We start from the raw sequence: 15,996 nt of genomic DNA, 5'->3' as shown, positions 1-15,996 counted from the left end.
CCCCCTGCAACACAATAACAGTGTGCCATTGCACTTCATTGACAGCTGGGGGCCCAACCCCATTCATGACCCCTAAATTTAGACTTATTTTTCTTCTGACCTATCAGCTGTAGGATTTAGCCACTGACAATTTTTATGAGATCTTACATTTTGTGTTACAAGTTGTTCTCATTATTGGCTCCTTCATTTTACCATAGTTTTGGTGGGCAATCATTTGTAATACAATATAATTAACAGCAACTCTGGAATATGGTCTGTTTTTCTGCTTATTGTTCACTGTGCAGAATCATAAAATACGTTTTCATTCTACATGCGGTGAGTTCAGATATTTCATAGCAAAGTTTTAATTTGTAAGGGACTCCCTCCTCATGGTCTCTTAAGCCCCTATTCCACGGGTCGTTAAGAGGAGTAAACGAGCGCTCTCAGCACCTCGTTCCCCGCTCGCTGCCGCCGCTATTCAACGCGGCTGCAGCGAGCGGGTGAGTGTGGGAGGGGGCGGCGGGGAGCTGCGGGGGGGCTGCCCGGGGGATCGCTGATCGTCCGGGCAGCCCATAGGATATAGCAGCGTCTGCTGCCGATGCTCCTATTCAATGGAGCGACGGCAGCAGATCGCTGCTATATCAGTCGCTTGTTTTTCAACATGTTGAAAAACAAGCGACTGCAACGATCAGCCGACATGAACAATGTCGGCTGATCGTTGCACTCTATTCCACGGGACGATTATCATCCGTAGCGGCAGATAATCGTTCCATGGAATAGGGCCTTTACTATAGTTGGGAGAAACGCATGCTTTACGCCCTCGGTCTGCACTGAATCTGTCTCACTGCAAGAGAGAGGCTCCACTCTCTTACAATAAGTAATAAGCATTTTCTGGCTATATCTAGTGATAGGTAACAATCCGTGTCCTGAGAAACCAACTTCGGTTGGCAAAAGACTTTAAAAATGACACAAAAAAGCAACAAAAAAACAAGCCCTCATTAAGCAACTCTGACAAAAAACAAAAAATATGTTATAAGTCAATATCTGATTGGTGGGGGGAGTCAGTCTCTCGGCACCCCCACTGATCATGTGACAGAAGCAGCCTTGGGGCCCCACACAGTCAGCTAAGGCTGTACCTGGTATAGCAGCTCACACCATTTAAGTCTTCTAATGCTCAAGCCCTAGGTAATAAGAGAGCATGTGCGCTCCTAGGCTTGTGAAGGTAGAGGTTAAAGAGGAGGTACCATCAGGTACACGCTCTCTAAAAGTACACATGAATTGAATGGCCCAGACACGTGGAAGACGGTGCCGCGGTCCTTTTTTTGAACAGCGGCCCGGTACCCGCGTACGGCGTCGTTCTATTCATGGTTACCGGCCAGGGGTGAAGCACTGGAGACGGGCCAGCCCGGCCCTAGTGGAAGGAAATCCCTGCCCCTCCATGAAGCGGCTCCATTAGAATCAATGGAGCCACGTAATGGAGTGGCGGGCGGTTCCTCCCACTGGGGGCAGTCTGGCCCGTCTCTAGTGCTTCACCCCTGGCCGGTAACCATGAATAGAATGGCGCTGTACGCGGGAAATCGGGCCTCGGCTCAAAAATAAGGACCGCGGCACCAGCTTCCCCGTGCCGGCGCCATTCGATTCATGTGTAATTTTAAAGAGAGTGTACCTGATGGTAGATCCTCTTTAAGAACAATGCAGAAGAATGTAATGAACCCTGGGGCAAAAACCTGCTAAAGATCCTATGATCTAAAATTACAGTCAACCCAACATAGGAACTGACTTAAAACCAACAAAAGTAATAGCTGGGAATGCGATTCAGTAAAAGGGAGCTATCCACCACATGCACCCATGTAAACCTATACTCACAATTTAACGTCTGGCCATGTTTAAATGTGTCTTGTGCAGCAGAGTAGTTCTTTAAGTGAAATTCGGCTTCCCTGTAAAGTTAGGGTTTAAACAGTTAGTAAATAATAGCAAGGTCTATAACATTAAATGCACATATTACAGCTGATTGCATTTCCAAAGATTATTGGTATATTATTATAAAATGTACCAATGTACTTCTATCATTATTAATAAACATTATACAAAAGTCACCAGAAGCTGCATGCTCTCCTATAAAGCACAGAACTCCAACTTCTATTACTTCTAACTAGCAATACAACTCCTGACAAATTATGAAATCCCCTCACATAGAGGATGATCACCCAGCTCATAATTTATAGCACATACACAAATCACAATTGACACATATATCCCAGGGTCATGAAACACACCTCAACCAAATGGAAGGAAATTAATTAATGGAATTTTTTCCCACATCAAGAAGAGAACAAAATGACAATATAACTCATAATTTGCTTTCCTAAAACAGATACCTATAAAAATAAAAAAAGAGAGATTTATAAAAAAAAAAGCATACAGGCAGACCAAGAAATAAATCAAACCTCATTTAAAACAAAGCAATAAACTTTGAAAATAAAACTGTATAATAAATGAAAAAAAGGGCAGGAAAAAAAGGGGTAACTGAATTGAAAGAAATCAAATGAGTGAAAAGGGGTTTACATATATAAAAGCCGATGGAAAACTAATAGCTAAACAAAAGACCAGGTTTCTAGGGGGCTTAATAGAAACTATTTTGGAGTGTGAAGGATTAGATGAAAGTAATATGCAATACATCAGAACTGTTGAAGATGATAATGATGATGGAACTTGTCCTGTGCCATCCTAACAAAACAGGATGATAAAAGACTAAACAAGAATCTTATTACCCCATGCGTATATGATATGGGGTTGTATGTCAGGTGACGCACCACGGGTATGGTAGTCATTACCACAGGAGTCAATGGGAAGAAGTACATAGGTGTTTTTGGACACTTTTCGGATTTCTATGCAAAAGATTTGGTGATGAGGTCATTTTCCTGTACGATAATGGATCTTGTCACAGGCAAGGCCAGCAAACAGACCATAGCTCTGTTAGACTGAAACATTAGTATGGGAAGTTTACTGGTCCATGATAAGTCTCTATCCTGCAATGCTTCTTTTTCTACTAAATGAGCCACAAAAAGTGGCATATTTTATGACAAGGTCCAGGTGCAAACACAATGAATCTGCCTCATTGTTGTCTGTCATATCTATGCATAGTGTATTTGCTACAATGTAAAAAAAAGGCTGTGGTAAATGCTGCAAGTTTGGAGACTCCATAGTTTTAGCAAGAATCTCCTTAAAGGGGTTGTCCGGCGAAAAAAAATTATTCACAGAATAACACACATTACAAAGTTATACAACTTTGTAATGTATGTTATATCTGTGAATGGCCCCCTTCCCCGTGTTTCCCCCCACCCACGCTAGACCCGGAAGTGTGGTGCATTATACTCACCGCATGTCGTGTCGTCCACGGTCTCCGATCGTCAGCAGTGACGTCTTCTTCGGGAGCTTGGCAGATCTTCCCGAGTGCCGGCCACCCTCTGCAGCGTCATCCGAAGCTCAGCCGCGATTGGCTGAGCATAACTGTGCTCAGCCAATCGCGGCTGAGCGGCTGATGACGCGGCCACGTCATCAGCTGCTCAGCCGCGATTGGCTGAGCACAGTTATGCTCAGCCAATCGCGGCTGAGCTTCGGATGACGCTGCAGAGGGCGGCCGGCACTCGGGAAGATCCGCCAAACTCCCGAAGAAGACGTCACTGCTGACGATCGGAGACCGTGGTCGGCACGCGACAGGTAATGTATAGCGCACCACACTTCCGGGTACACGGGTGGGGGTGGTGGGACACGGGGAAGGGGGCCATTCACAGACATAACATACATTACAAAGTTGTATAACTTTGTAATGTGTGTTATTCTGTGAATAATTTTTTTTCGCCGGACAACCCCTTTAAAGCAAATACATACATTTACCAAACCTGTTTCTTTCTGCTGATATACAGTACATGTTCTCTTCCTCCCATTGTTGACATCTAATTGTGTAGGTTTCCGACCATGCTCTGCTCTAAAAGCGGTGGTCATACTAAAAAAAATATATGTATAATAATAAATCTACCAGCCAACCCACTACTTTTAGAGCAGATCAGTGGTTGGTTACCTAGGTAATGGGCTGTCAAGGAGAGAAAAAGAGCAGCCGTATCAGGAAAAGGCAGTTCTGCTTAATTTATTTGCAAAAGTATTTAAAAAGGTTGCCCAAAGATTGGAACTGCTACCCTGCACTCACTTGCATTCAGGGCTGTGGAGTCGGTAAGCCGCAGCTCAGACTCCAACTCTGACTCAGACTCCTGAATTTTATCAGGACCAACTCCCGACTCCTTCATAAATGGCCAGTCAGATACCAGGGGAGTCATTTATCACACTGGCTCAGCAGGTTCTCCCTAATGTCCTACATGATCCTGGTGCAACACACACAGCTGCAGCCATAGAATACTGAAGAAGAACACACAATCTTCTCCCAGCACAGATCTCCCCCCACACAATGGACTCTTCCAGCTCAGAAACAAACTGCCAAATAGTGACCGACAACTTTTCCCCGACCACCCTTATCTAGTAGGGCCAGTGACCTATTAGAATGTTGCTCATAAAATATATTGATGAGCAAAACTTATAAAATTTATATCAAAACTCAATTCTAAATTTTTTAAAGATTTTTCTAAAGCTGGAGTCAGTACATTTTTTTCCGACTCCAGCCAAAACTAACTCAGACTCTGATTCCACGACTCCGACTCCACAGCCATGCTTGCATTGATACCACATTTCAGAAGTACTGCCACAACATGAAGGAAACAAGTGCAAATGCATGTGGGCGATACCATGTCCAATTTTTAATAGCTGCACGATGGCGCAGCAATGTCGAAAGCTACTAGACATTGCACATGGGCATGGTTTCACCTGCAAACGATGATCAAGATATGCACCTGTCACCTCCCAGTGTTGCTGTTATTGAAGACTTCTGACAAGTCATTAGGTTCTATACAAAATCTATGAGCCAATCTCCTGCAGCGAGTAGCAGTGAGACAGCAGTCAGAAACTATGCTCAGCGGACACTTCTATGCCTTTGTTCAACCCTACCTCCTCATAGGTTTTAATCTCTTGTGTGCAAGGCCCTTCACTCCTCTTGCTTGAATTGATAATGAGTTTGTATTTCTTTAATGTTTGATTTCTGTCTGTGTATGTACTCTCAAAATGGTAAAGTGCTGCGGTACATGTTGGTGTTCCACTTGTTCCATCTTGTCAATGCAAATCACAGTAGTGAAAAGCACGCACACACACACACACACACACACACACACACACACACACATATCACATCACATCGGTGATCCATGCTGCAAATTTGGGTCCACTCTAGGACTTGCACTATATTAATTTATTTTTTTTGTGTACCCAAACAGATCACGACCCAAATGGCCATGTGAACAGCAGTTGAAATCTATTGGTCCTATTATCTGTCCACAATTGTAGATCTGCAACTGTGGACTGAACCACAAATGTGTGAATATGGCCTAAACTTCTACAACTCAATGAGTTTTGTAGGGCATTCTGCTAGCCATACTCCAAATGAGACAATGGGCACTTCAGATGACGCACTCACCATTTAACAAACACATTTTTTTAAATCACAAGTAGGTGGCACTGTACCTACGCAAGTTACACTACAAATGTTCAACATGTGTACCTTTGTTTACAACCCCATTCTACATTCACAAACCCATTTTCCCCACTGCCAGATGCAGAAACTCACTTTTATTTGCTACAATGCCAATGAATGCTATCCTTTAGATAGCACTTAGATATTAACTGAAAGGGCCACTTAATATGGTGGTTTTGGTGGTCTCCTTCCAGGAGCCAAACCATGGATGGGTCCTTCCCTGAAGGGATATCTGGCTAGTCCTGTGTTTCAAGACTCTTAAATGAGGCTTCACAGACATATTTGTATTTCTCAGGGAGCAATACACCTAGGTTTTCACTGTGTTCAGCACGTTAACTAGCAGCCTACAATGTCTTCTTTGGCTAGACATCCCGAGATCAATAATCATTTCACAATAGTGGTCTACCAGGTACTGCTACCACCTAGCCAGAATTCTACTCCACACTGATGAGGGGCAACACCACAAAACAGCTGATGAGGGGCAACACCACAAAACAGCTGTCTGTGAAAGAATACCTGGCTTTCGAATTTCCCTTGTCATATCCTAAAGGTGTGTTCACATGTACAGATATTTGGTTGCAATTGGTGAAAACAAAACCAGGAATGGATCTGAAAAGAGGAGAAATCTCAGTCTTTCTCTTATGACCTGTTTTCTATTTATAGTCTGTTCCTGGCTTTGGCTTCAATAATTGAAATGGAAAATCTGTCTGTGTGGACTATTTGGGAGTCCTGTGTTTTGAGACTCCTAAATGGAGGCTCCACTGACTATTTTGCGTCCGTTAGATTTTACACTGATGAGAGTCTGTCAAGGTAGACCTGGTCCTTCAAGAATCCTCATAACCAGAAGTTGCATGGATGAGATGGGGTAATGAAGGAGGCAACAGAGTTGGGAATTAATGTGAGACCAGAAGGCCTCGATTTATATAAATAAAATGCTATTACTACTTTAACTGCTACAACGCCACCTATTGGCAACTTTTTGTATGAAATATTTTTTATTTAATAAAAATGGTGAGAGCATAATCTGAAGTGCCAGTTGTCCTATTTCCATTTCATTTGTGGCGGCAGAACACCCTTCAGAATGCTGAGTTGAGAAATTTTTGCTAACCCTATATACACACCGCATTCGGGCTAGCTGTGCTCTTCCCCATGTTTCACTAGGGAAGATGCATATGGAGTCTGTGTGAAACTACCTTTTGGAGTCCCACACGTATACATTCAGGACATAGACTGAAGATAGTACACTACAATTAGTCCCTTTAACTCTATAGGTCTGCAGAGAGTATGATGGCATACCTTTTCCACAGACCGCTGACATGTACCAGCGACTTATGATCACTGGGGTTGCTGGAAGGGTCATTAACCCCTCCCACTTCCTTAGGGCCCTATTCCACCGGACGATTATCGTTTGCATAATCGTTAACGATTAACGATCACAAACGACCGCTATTGCAAAAGACCTGAAAACGTTCACTCATTTCCATGGAACGATAATTGTTACTTATGATCGTAATTGCGAGTTTTTTCTTCGCTATTTATTCGCTATTGCATTCGTATCTATTGCGAACGACCGAACGATGTCTTATTCAATGCAAACGATTTGCGAACGTTTTGCAAACGAGCAACGATAAAAATAGGTCCAGGTCTTATAAAGCGATCAACGATTTCTCGTTCGGTTGTTAATCGTTAACTGCATTTCAATCGAACGATTATCGTTTAGATTCGAACAGTTTAACGATAATCTGAACGATAATCGTCCGGTGGAATAGGGCCCTTAGACCACATGACAGTTTAATTAATCTGAATTTCCTAAAACCTCTGGGCATCCTATAGGCTGGTGCAGATACATGCCCAAATAAAAATTTCCATTGTATATGTGTACACATATACAGTAGGGAAACTCTGTTGTTTTTCTGTTCTCTTTCAGCAAATATTAACACAAATATACTTCACAGATTAGGCTTTCCTGTTGCAAAAATACATACCCAGTTGTTTGACAAGATTATCATCAAACACAATTTAAAAACAGGGCATGCGAGCCCTGCATAGATTACTACAAGAACACACAGGGCACAGAAAGGGCACTTTGAAGAAGATTACATGCTCTGCTAATACAATGACATCATGCAAATCGGAAACCTCGAAGAGAGCAAACAACTTTCAAATTGCAGTTGCCATGGCAACTAAGTAATCCGGCATAAGAGAGAGGCAGAATTTAAACATGTCTCTGATTTAAGCAAAGTGGGGGGGCTTCACATCAAATGCACTCATTAAATATATCACTGCCGCTCTGAGCCGCACATGTCCTTGTGTCTGCCGCCTGGAGCAAAGAACATAATCAGAACATCCATTTTCCAAGGGACTGTGACTGCTGGCAATAATATAGCTCAGGACTGACGGAAAGAAGGAAATGGTAATTTACTTAGTTTTACATTGCCGCCACCGGGCTTACAGTAAAACAAGTCCCCTGTTCACACAGCGGATGAAACCCCCTGAAAGTTGTGGATTTTGTTTAACAGTGAAGCTTTGTGTAATCACTGGTCACTGTTTCTCATTAGCTTATTGGTATTCCTGGTCTTTTCGGAGGACAACTTCATCCATATTAGAGCAGCGCTGATGAATATCCAATTTAACGCTGCACGGCCAGAGGTTTGCAGCCGGTAATAAATGTAATTGGAAACTAGTAGTGACACGTACCCCTTCCTGAGGAAAGCGTTTGCATTGTTAGGCTGGAGCTCGAGGGACCTCTTCGCATCCAAAACAGCATCTGCATTAAACCAAAGCATTGAGAATTCAGACACATTCCTGAATTACACTGGGAAGCCTCGCTCACCGCAAACTATATCTGCAATGGTACGTGAACACATGCAGGTGCAAACCAATGTAACCCTTAGAAAACCTTCAGTGTAACAAACCTTGCATATGTATTTTCTGGAAGCACCTGTGCAGCGTCTATAATTGTCAATAGACTCTATAGTGATATTGGGCACGAGGAGATGGTGTGACAGGATAGGAAAGGTGCACATTACAGGAAATCAGCAAGAATGGCCACCATTACATATACTGAAAGACTACAGGAAGGGCAGCAAAGAGAAAATATAAAACAAAACCATATATTCACCAGTATATTATAGGTTGTCCCTGTATGAGCTATTAAACAAGGTATATACAGTATAGGGGATTTACAGGCTGCCCTTACAAAGGCCTAAGAGCCCATCTGCCATATAGGAAGACTCTAGTATTATGGAGGTAATGGATATTTATTGGGCCTTGGCACATTTAGCATGAGTTGGAATAGACTGCAAAATGTAGGTAACACCATAGATGACTGCTAACATCCATCAACTAATCAGATCTGTAATGTAAGACAGCAAGGAAGATCAGCAGAACCACAACCACAGCTCAAGATATAATTGTTCTTATAAACACCAAAGATAGCTTTACATGCAAGACAGACATTGGCTAAAGGTTCTGCCAACACCTATTCCTCACATCCCCCCACTCCCCAATATATGTACACTTGGTTTGGACTAACATGTTAAAGGGAAACTAACAGCACATTAGATGAATCTATATTCCCATAGGGCACAGGACTGAGAATTATCATAATTGTCTTACCTTCATTCTCAGCGCAGTTTTCCTGAAATCCAGGGTTTTATTAATATGTTAATTAGCTGGTTCAGGACACTGAGGGCGGAGCTTGAATGTAATTAAAAGGAAACTTGCCACTTTAGGAAACAAACTAGTGAGAGAAATGCTGGACAGAATGTTGTATATTTACATTGTTCTGTTACTCTCCTGATATACAGGAAAATGGGCTTCGTACCCCACCACTCCCCTCGCAGTCCAGCTGCTTATTGACAGCTGTCTGCCTATACACAGTATAGACAGACAACTGCCATTTAGCAGCCAGTGGGCAGAGGAAGCTGGTGCTCATGCATATTCAGGACTACTGAGCACAAGTACATAATGGAAAAGACTACAGCAGTTCTCGGTATTCAGGAGGATATTTCCAAATGAGCTGCTCAGAACAATGAAAATGATAGATAATTCTGTTCAGCTTCTTTGTCACTAGTTTATGCCACCTAAATGTAGGACAGCATAAACCTACTGACAGTCTCTTTAAAGCATTGTGGTATCCCTTCTTGCAAGCTGTTTACCCTATGAAAAAAAGCAAGCTTTCAACAATGGGTTGAATAGTTATAGGTTTTCCTTTTTATAGTCACCAGATCTTTATTCTATAAACTCTCTCTGGGACCAGGTAAACAGGCTGTTCAGAGTTTGTCATTACTTTAAAGTAATTTGCAGAAGCAGCAAAAAAACTGCCACGACACTGATAGCCGAAGGAGGTCCATGACCAGACTGACGTCTCTAAAAAACTGTCCACTTAGTGAGGAATTTATAAAGCATCCAATCTTTATTTTTAATGCATGTTGTGACTGCAAGACCAACAGTAGTGAACCACATCCACAACAATGTTGGATATTCAATTACAAAACAAATGGTTCCCAGTTGCCAAGCTTATTCATCTGTAACGGGGGACATTTATTAAGTCCGGCGTTTTCTGCGCCGGGTGTAAAAATGTCCTTGCAGCACTGACAGTACGGAGATTTATGTAGAGGCGCACTGCCTCTACATAAATCCCGCGCACACCAGCGTATGCGCCAGGAAAGCTACGCCAGCTCAGAGCTGGCGTAGGTCTCCTTATTTTTCGGTGCGAAAAATGATAAATGAAGCGGAACCAGAGTCCGTGCCCCCTGTTCCGCTCCTCGAACAACCTCCCCGCCACCTGGCGAAGCTGACGTAAAATGGCCAGATGCAAATATTTATTCTCAAAACAACCATTTGCGAATAAATTTATTCAGCCAAAAAATACAACTTTTTCCTTTAATAACTTTCCCCCTTAATCTTTGTTATTACTTCATATAAGAGCCCAAACATTAGGTACATGGAAGCAGATGGAAAACCTCCTAACACATGGAAGGCTCAAACACAGTCTGAACAAAGCCTTAAAAAGGGGTAGTGCGGCGTTTAACATTTATTCACTAAATAACACACATTACAAAGTTATACAACTTTGTAATGTGTGTTATTTAAGTGAATGGCCCCCTTCCCCATGTTACCCCCACCCCAGAAGTGTGGTGCAGTATACTTACTCAATTGCTGTCGACCCTGGCCGCCACCTTGGGTTGACGTCGTCGTCTTAGGGAGGCCGGCCGGAGCGCTCCAGCCATCCCTCACGCCAGCCCCCCTCTGTAGCGTCATCAGCTGCTCAGCCGCGATTGGCTGAGCACAGTTATGCTCAGCCAATCGCGGCTGAGCAACTGATGACGTAGTAGAGGGGAGCCGGCATGAGGGACGGACGGCCTTCCAAAGATGACATTGTCGACCCAAGATGGCGGCTGGGGTCGGTGAGTATAATGCACCACACTTTCGGGGTGGGGGGGGGGGGGGGGGAACACGGGAAAGGGGGATATTGACTTAAATAACACACATTACAAAGTTGTATAACTTTGTAATGTGTGTTATTTAGTGAATAAATTGATTGTGATCCCCCCCACGCCTTTTTTTTAGGAGTAGTAGGTCTTTAATTCTTGTTTTAAGATTCTACTTGTGTGATAGAGAATGAGTAATGACAAGTAGTAATGTTATATCTGATGTTATAATATAACCAAATACAAGTGAAGGGGAAAATGGTGGTTACCGTTGTAATTCTGAAGAAGTATATGAGCATAAGCTCTTTGGCTGAAGTATTCTGCATCATCGGATTTCTCCTCCAGCGCCTTTGTCAGCTCCTGTAATTCAAGCACAATTTTGCTATTCATTTGTCTTTGACTTACAATGCATGTGAGAACAGCTCTCCTTAGCAGTGGGGAGATTAAACTCTACACGTCTAGAAGAGAATAATCAGCTTAATCAATAACAACGTCTGACAAGAAATTTCTGCTCCTCAAAGATTACCTGTAATGTAATGAATAGAGCAGATCATTTGCAGAACTGAATTTTCTTATTACAGGCAGGTAATACATTGCCAATGACAAGAAAATGAATACAAAATCTACAGTTACAGGGGTTGAAGAAAAATAGCTTCAACCTCGGTGGTGAAACCAGAAATCATTGGAAACAAAGGTCCATCATGATATGCTGCAGCTTAGCTTTCCAGAATATTAAACATTTTGGGGAAAGAAGGTAATTTAAGAATTTAAAGAGGTTTTCTGGCCCTTTTATTAAAAGGGTCTAATAGAGAGATGGGCAGGCAAAAATAATTAAAAACAAAAAAACCTCTTCCTGTCATCCTCAATCCACGCATGCAATGGACTGCTTAGGGGGATCAGTACAGAGATGTCACTGTACACGAGCTGCTGCAGCCAATCATGCACTTGGTTGGGCACATGATTGCTAAGACCAATGCTTGGCAGTATGTAACAGTATGAACAGTATGTAATGAAACCACAACACCTCTTCTGCTGAGCAGTCCAGTGCAACCTGGAATCAGGAGCAAAGCTGACAAACAACCTTAACTCCTTCCTGCAAAAGGACGTGCCGCCACATTCTGCTGCAGGTGGGGGGGTTCAAAGGGGAGTTGCGCCCTCAATTTTGCACTCTAATGCTCCCTTTGGCCTTTTCTGAAGCGGAGCTTCTCCTGGGTGCCGCAGATCTGTCCAAACCACTGACGCGAGCGTATCAGCTGCTGCAGTCTGAAGGCGCCTCCCCCTTTGCTAAAGCCTTTAAGGCGTGGGCGCAAGACATTCCAACCCTGACAGCGAATCACTGGAAGGAAGTTGAGGCCACTTTCTATTTACACAGTTGTGAGTTCCAGAGATGTGGTCATACATTTCCGGTTCCTACTCAGGTTATACTGTATTATACCCCTGAACGTCTATGTCGGATGGGTGTTATGTCGTCAGCTGTTTGCTTTAGATGTCAGGGGGCAACAGGTTCATATTTACATGCGGTCTGGGATTGCCAAAGAGTTATGCCCTTGTGGAAGGATATTATGGCCTTTCTAGCTGAACACTTTGAATTTCCCCACATTTGTTCCCCTGAGATCTGTTTGCTGGGTCTCATCAACGAGGTGACGCACAGCAAATATTATCGGATGTTTATTCGTTTTCTTCTGTTTTGTGCCCCTTAAGTCATCATAATGGAATGGAAAAGTCCTGACATTCCGTCAATATCCCGATAAATACGACTAGTTAACACATATGTCCCACTGTAATGCCCTCAAAAATTCAAAAAGATATGGATCCATTGGATACCTCTAGAAGCCACTAATGTAGGGTCCCGCTAAATCCACAACGCGGTGTTGGGTCTAATTGCCGTGGATCTGCTGGGTGAGGGAAGGAGTGCGTTGAGTGAGCGACTATGTGTGTATGTGGGTGTTTGTCTAGTCTGTTCTCCAAGAGGGGAGTTCATTTTGCAAGTCTTCACATTTCCCTTGGTGTGTCGGTGCTATGCGCCCTGTTAGCTTCAGTTACATGCTGCTTTTATATGTTGTAGGATGCGTTCCTGATTTTGCACCAATACTATACAGTTAGGGCCAGAAATATTTGGACAGTGACACAATTTTCGCGAGTTGGGCTCTGCATGCCACCGCATTGGATTTGAAATGAAACCTCTACAACAGAATAAAAGTGCAGATTGCAGGGCTCCAGACTAAAAAATTTACCTGGGAGCCATTGGCTCCTAACCTGAAAAATTTAGGCGCCAAATAGAATATTAATTTTAAACCATGTAAAATTAATGTTATGTTAAATGGGACTTACTGTGTGCAGAGGCCACGGCAGCATCCTCCTCCTTTAGATCCTTTCTTTTCTTAGTTTGAAAATGTTCAACATGGAAACTTGCAACTTGACAACCATATACAGTCTGACTCAGTACTTCAGCCTCACTTGGCTAGCCTTTTAATGAGGCTTACTCTTCTGAACTTGAACTTAAAGGGAACCTGTCGACCCCCGTGCCGGGGTGACAGGCTCCCAACCCCCCGTTAGAGCCCCCTATACTCACCTCATTGCGTCGGGTCACGGAGATCTCAGCCGCTGCAGCCCGGCGTGCACACTGAGAGATGAGTCCAACGCTCATAGAGAATGACGGGAGAGTCCAGCGCTCCGTCATTCTCTATGAGTGTTGGACTCATCTCTCAGTGTGCGCGCCGGGCTGCAGCGGCTGAGATCTCCGTAACCTGACCACCTCCAGAAGCGGGACCCGGCGGGATGAGGTGAGTATAGGGGGTTCTAACGGGGGGTTGGGAGCCTGTCACCCCGGCACCGGGGGTGACAGGTTCCCTTTAAAAGCTTGCAACAGTCTATACATACTGAGCTAGACTTATGACTGCAGCCATAGTGACCCCCCACAAGATGTGTATATAGATAGATATATCTCTCACCTAGTGACTAATGCAAGTGACCCCCTACAATACAGACACCTGAGGGGCCCTGATAATAATAATTGTGCATACATAGATGGCCCCCTCCCCTTATAGATGACCCCCTCCTTTTATAGATGACCCCCTCTACCCCCATTATAGATGCCCCCTCCTCCCCCCCATTATAGATGCCCCCTCCTCCCCCCCATTATAGATGCCCCCTCTTCTCCCCCCCTTTTAGATACCCCCTCCCCTTATAGATAGCCCCCTCTCCCCCCCTTGAAGATGGCCCCTCTTCCCCCCATTATAGAGGGCACTCTCTTCTCCCCCCATTATAGATGCCCCCCCTTTCCTCTATGCTAAGCAGTATTTAAAAAAAAACAAACACACAAACTCACCTGACAACCCGCTCCCCCGGCGATCCTCTTCTTCTTCGGACGCTGTCCCCGGCTGATGCATCAGTGAGCTCTCTGTACGCCGGGGCTGTGACTTCTGACACAGGAAGCGTCTCTGACGCGCGCTTCCTGTGCCGGAAGTCAGGGCCCCAGGCAGCTCACTGATGCGCCGCGCTGCCGGGGATAGGATGGGACACCCCCGGCAGCCGCGCATCAGCCGGGGGCCCGGACTTAAAGAAACAGCACGCCGCCGCCGGGGCCAGTCGCAAATGGCGCCCAGATTAATAAATCTGGGCGCCATTTGCAAAATATCAGTCGCATTGGCGACCATTTTGGTCGCCATCTGGAGCCCTGGATTGTAACGTTTAATTTGAAGGGTTGAACCAAAATATCTGATAGAAAATGTAGGAATTGTACACATTTCTTTACAAACACTCCACATTTTAGGAGCTCAAAAGTAATTGGACAAATAAACATAACCCAAACAAAATATATTTTTTTTTCAATATTTTGTTGCAAATCCTTTGGAGGCAATCACTGCCTTAATTCTGGAACCCATGGACATCACCAAACGCTGGGTTTCCTCCTTCTTAATGCTTTGCCAGGCCTTTACAGCCGCAGCCTTCAGGTCTTGCTTGTTTGTGGGTCTTTTCGTCTTAAAGTGACACCGTCACCCCCTTTGTGCATTCTGACATCTCTACACAGGTGTAAAGGGTAAATTTAGCGGTTTTCATACCTTATTTCATATCATACGTCATGGTGTTTGTTCAAGTAAAAAAAGTGTCCTTATCAACAGTAGATTGTATTAAGTGGGTGTGGCTTCGCAGCATTAGCGTATATTAGCCCCGCCCACAATGGCACAGTTGACCCCGCCCCCTTGACACCCATTGGTTGGCCGACATAAAGGGGGTGGGGTCTAGGGTCTAGAACTTTCGGCCAGCCTGTTCCAATGACCGGCGAGGGGGCGGGGCCAACTGTGGTGTTGTGGGTGGGGCTAAGTGGCGCTAATGCCGCGAGGCCCCGCCCACTTAACACAATCTGCAGTGGATAAAAGATGACTTTTTACTTGAACAAGCACCATGACGTATGATATAAAATAAGGTATGAAAACCGCTAAATTTACCCTTTACACCTGTGTAGAGATGTCAAAATGCAAAAAGGAGGTGACAGTGTCACTTTAAGTCTGGATTTGAGCAAGTGAAATGCATGCTCAATTGGGTTAAGATCTGGGGATTGACTTGGCCATTGCAGAATGTTCCACTTTTTTGCACTCGAACTCCTGGGTAGCTTTGGCTGTATGCTTGGGGTCATTGTCCACCTGTACTATGAAGCGCCGTCCGATCAACTTTGCAGCATTTGGCTGAATCTGGGCTGAAAGTATATCCCGGTACACTTCAGAATTCATCCGGCTACTCTTGTCTGCTGTTATGTCATCAATAAACACAAGTGACTAGGGCTGGGCGATAATAGCCTAAATCAATATTGCGGTTTATCATACATGTAGCTGCGGTAACGATAAATTAAATGATAATTATGACACGCCCCTTTTAAAAGCCACGCCCCTTTTGAAAACCCCATTTTCCGATGGTAATACAAACATAGATTTATTCCATATAACAATG

The 15,996-nt window shown here is 44.0% G+C and overlaps 1 protein-coding gene across 3 annotated transcripts in view; it reads right to left on the bottom strand.

Moving 5' to 3' along the window:
* SUGT1 (SGT1 homolog, MIS12 kinetochore complex assembly cochaperone) overlaps positions 1–15,996 on the bottom strand; it is a 104,405-nt gene that overhangs the window by 36,772 nt on the left and 51,637 nt on the right. For all 3 annotated transcript variants that reach the window (XM_069970585.1, XM_069970584.1, XM_069970583.1), the window contains exons 4-6: positions 11,319–11,409; positions 8,312–8,381; positions 1,846–1,916 (exon numbers count right to left, since the gene is read on the bottom strand). In XM_069970585.1, the coding sequence (XP_069826686.1) occupies positions 1,846–1,916; positions 8,312–8,381; positions 11,319–11,409 (232 nt within the window). The remainder of the gene's footprint in view (positions 1–1,845; positions 1,917–8,311; positions 8,382–11,318; positions 11,410–15,996) is intronic.

Source organism: Dendropsophus ebraccatus, chromosome 5 (genome assembly GCF_027789765.1).
Source record: "Dendropsophus ebraccatus isolate aDenEbr1 chromosome 5, aDenEbr1.pat, whole genome shotgun sequence".
NCBI lineage: Eukaryota > Metazoa > Chordata > Amphibia > Anura > Hylidae > Dendropsophus > Dendropsophus ebraccatus.
Note: the sequence above shows the minus strand (reverse complement) of the source record. Positions and strands in the feature narration are given on the sequence as shown.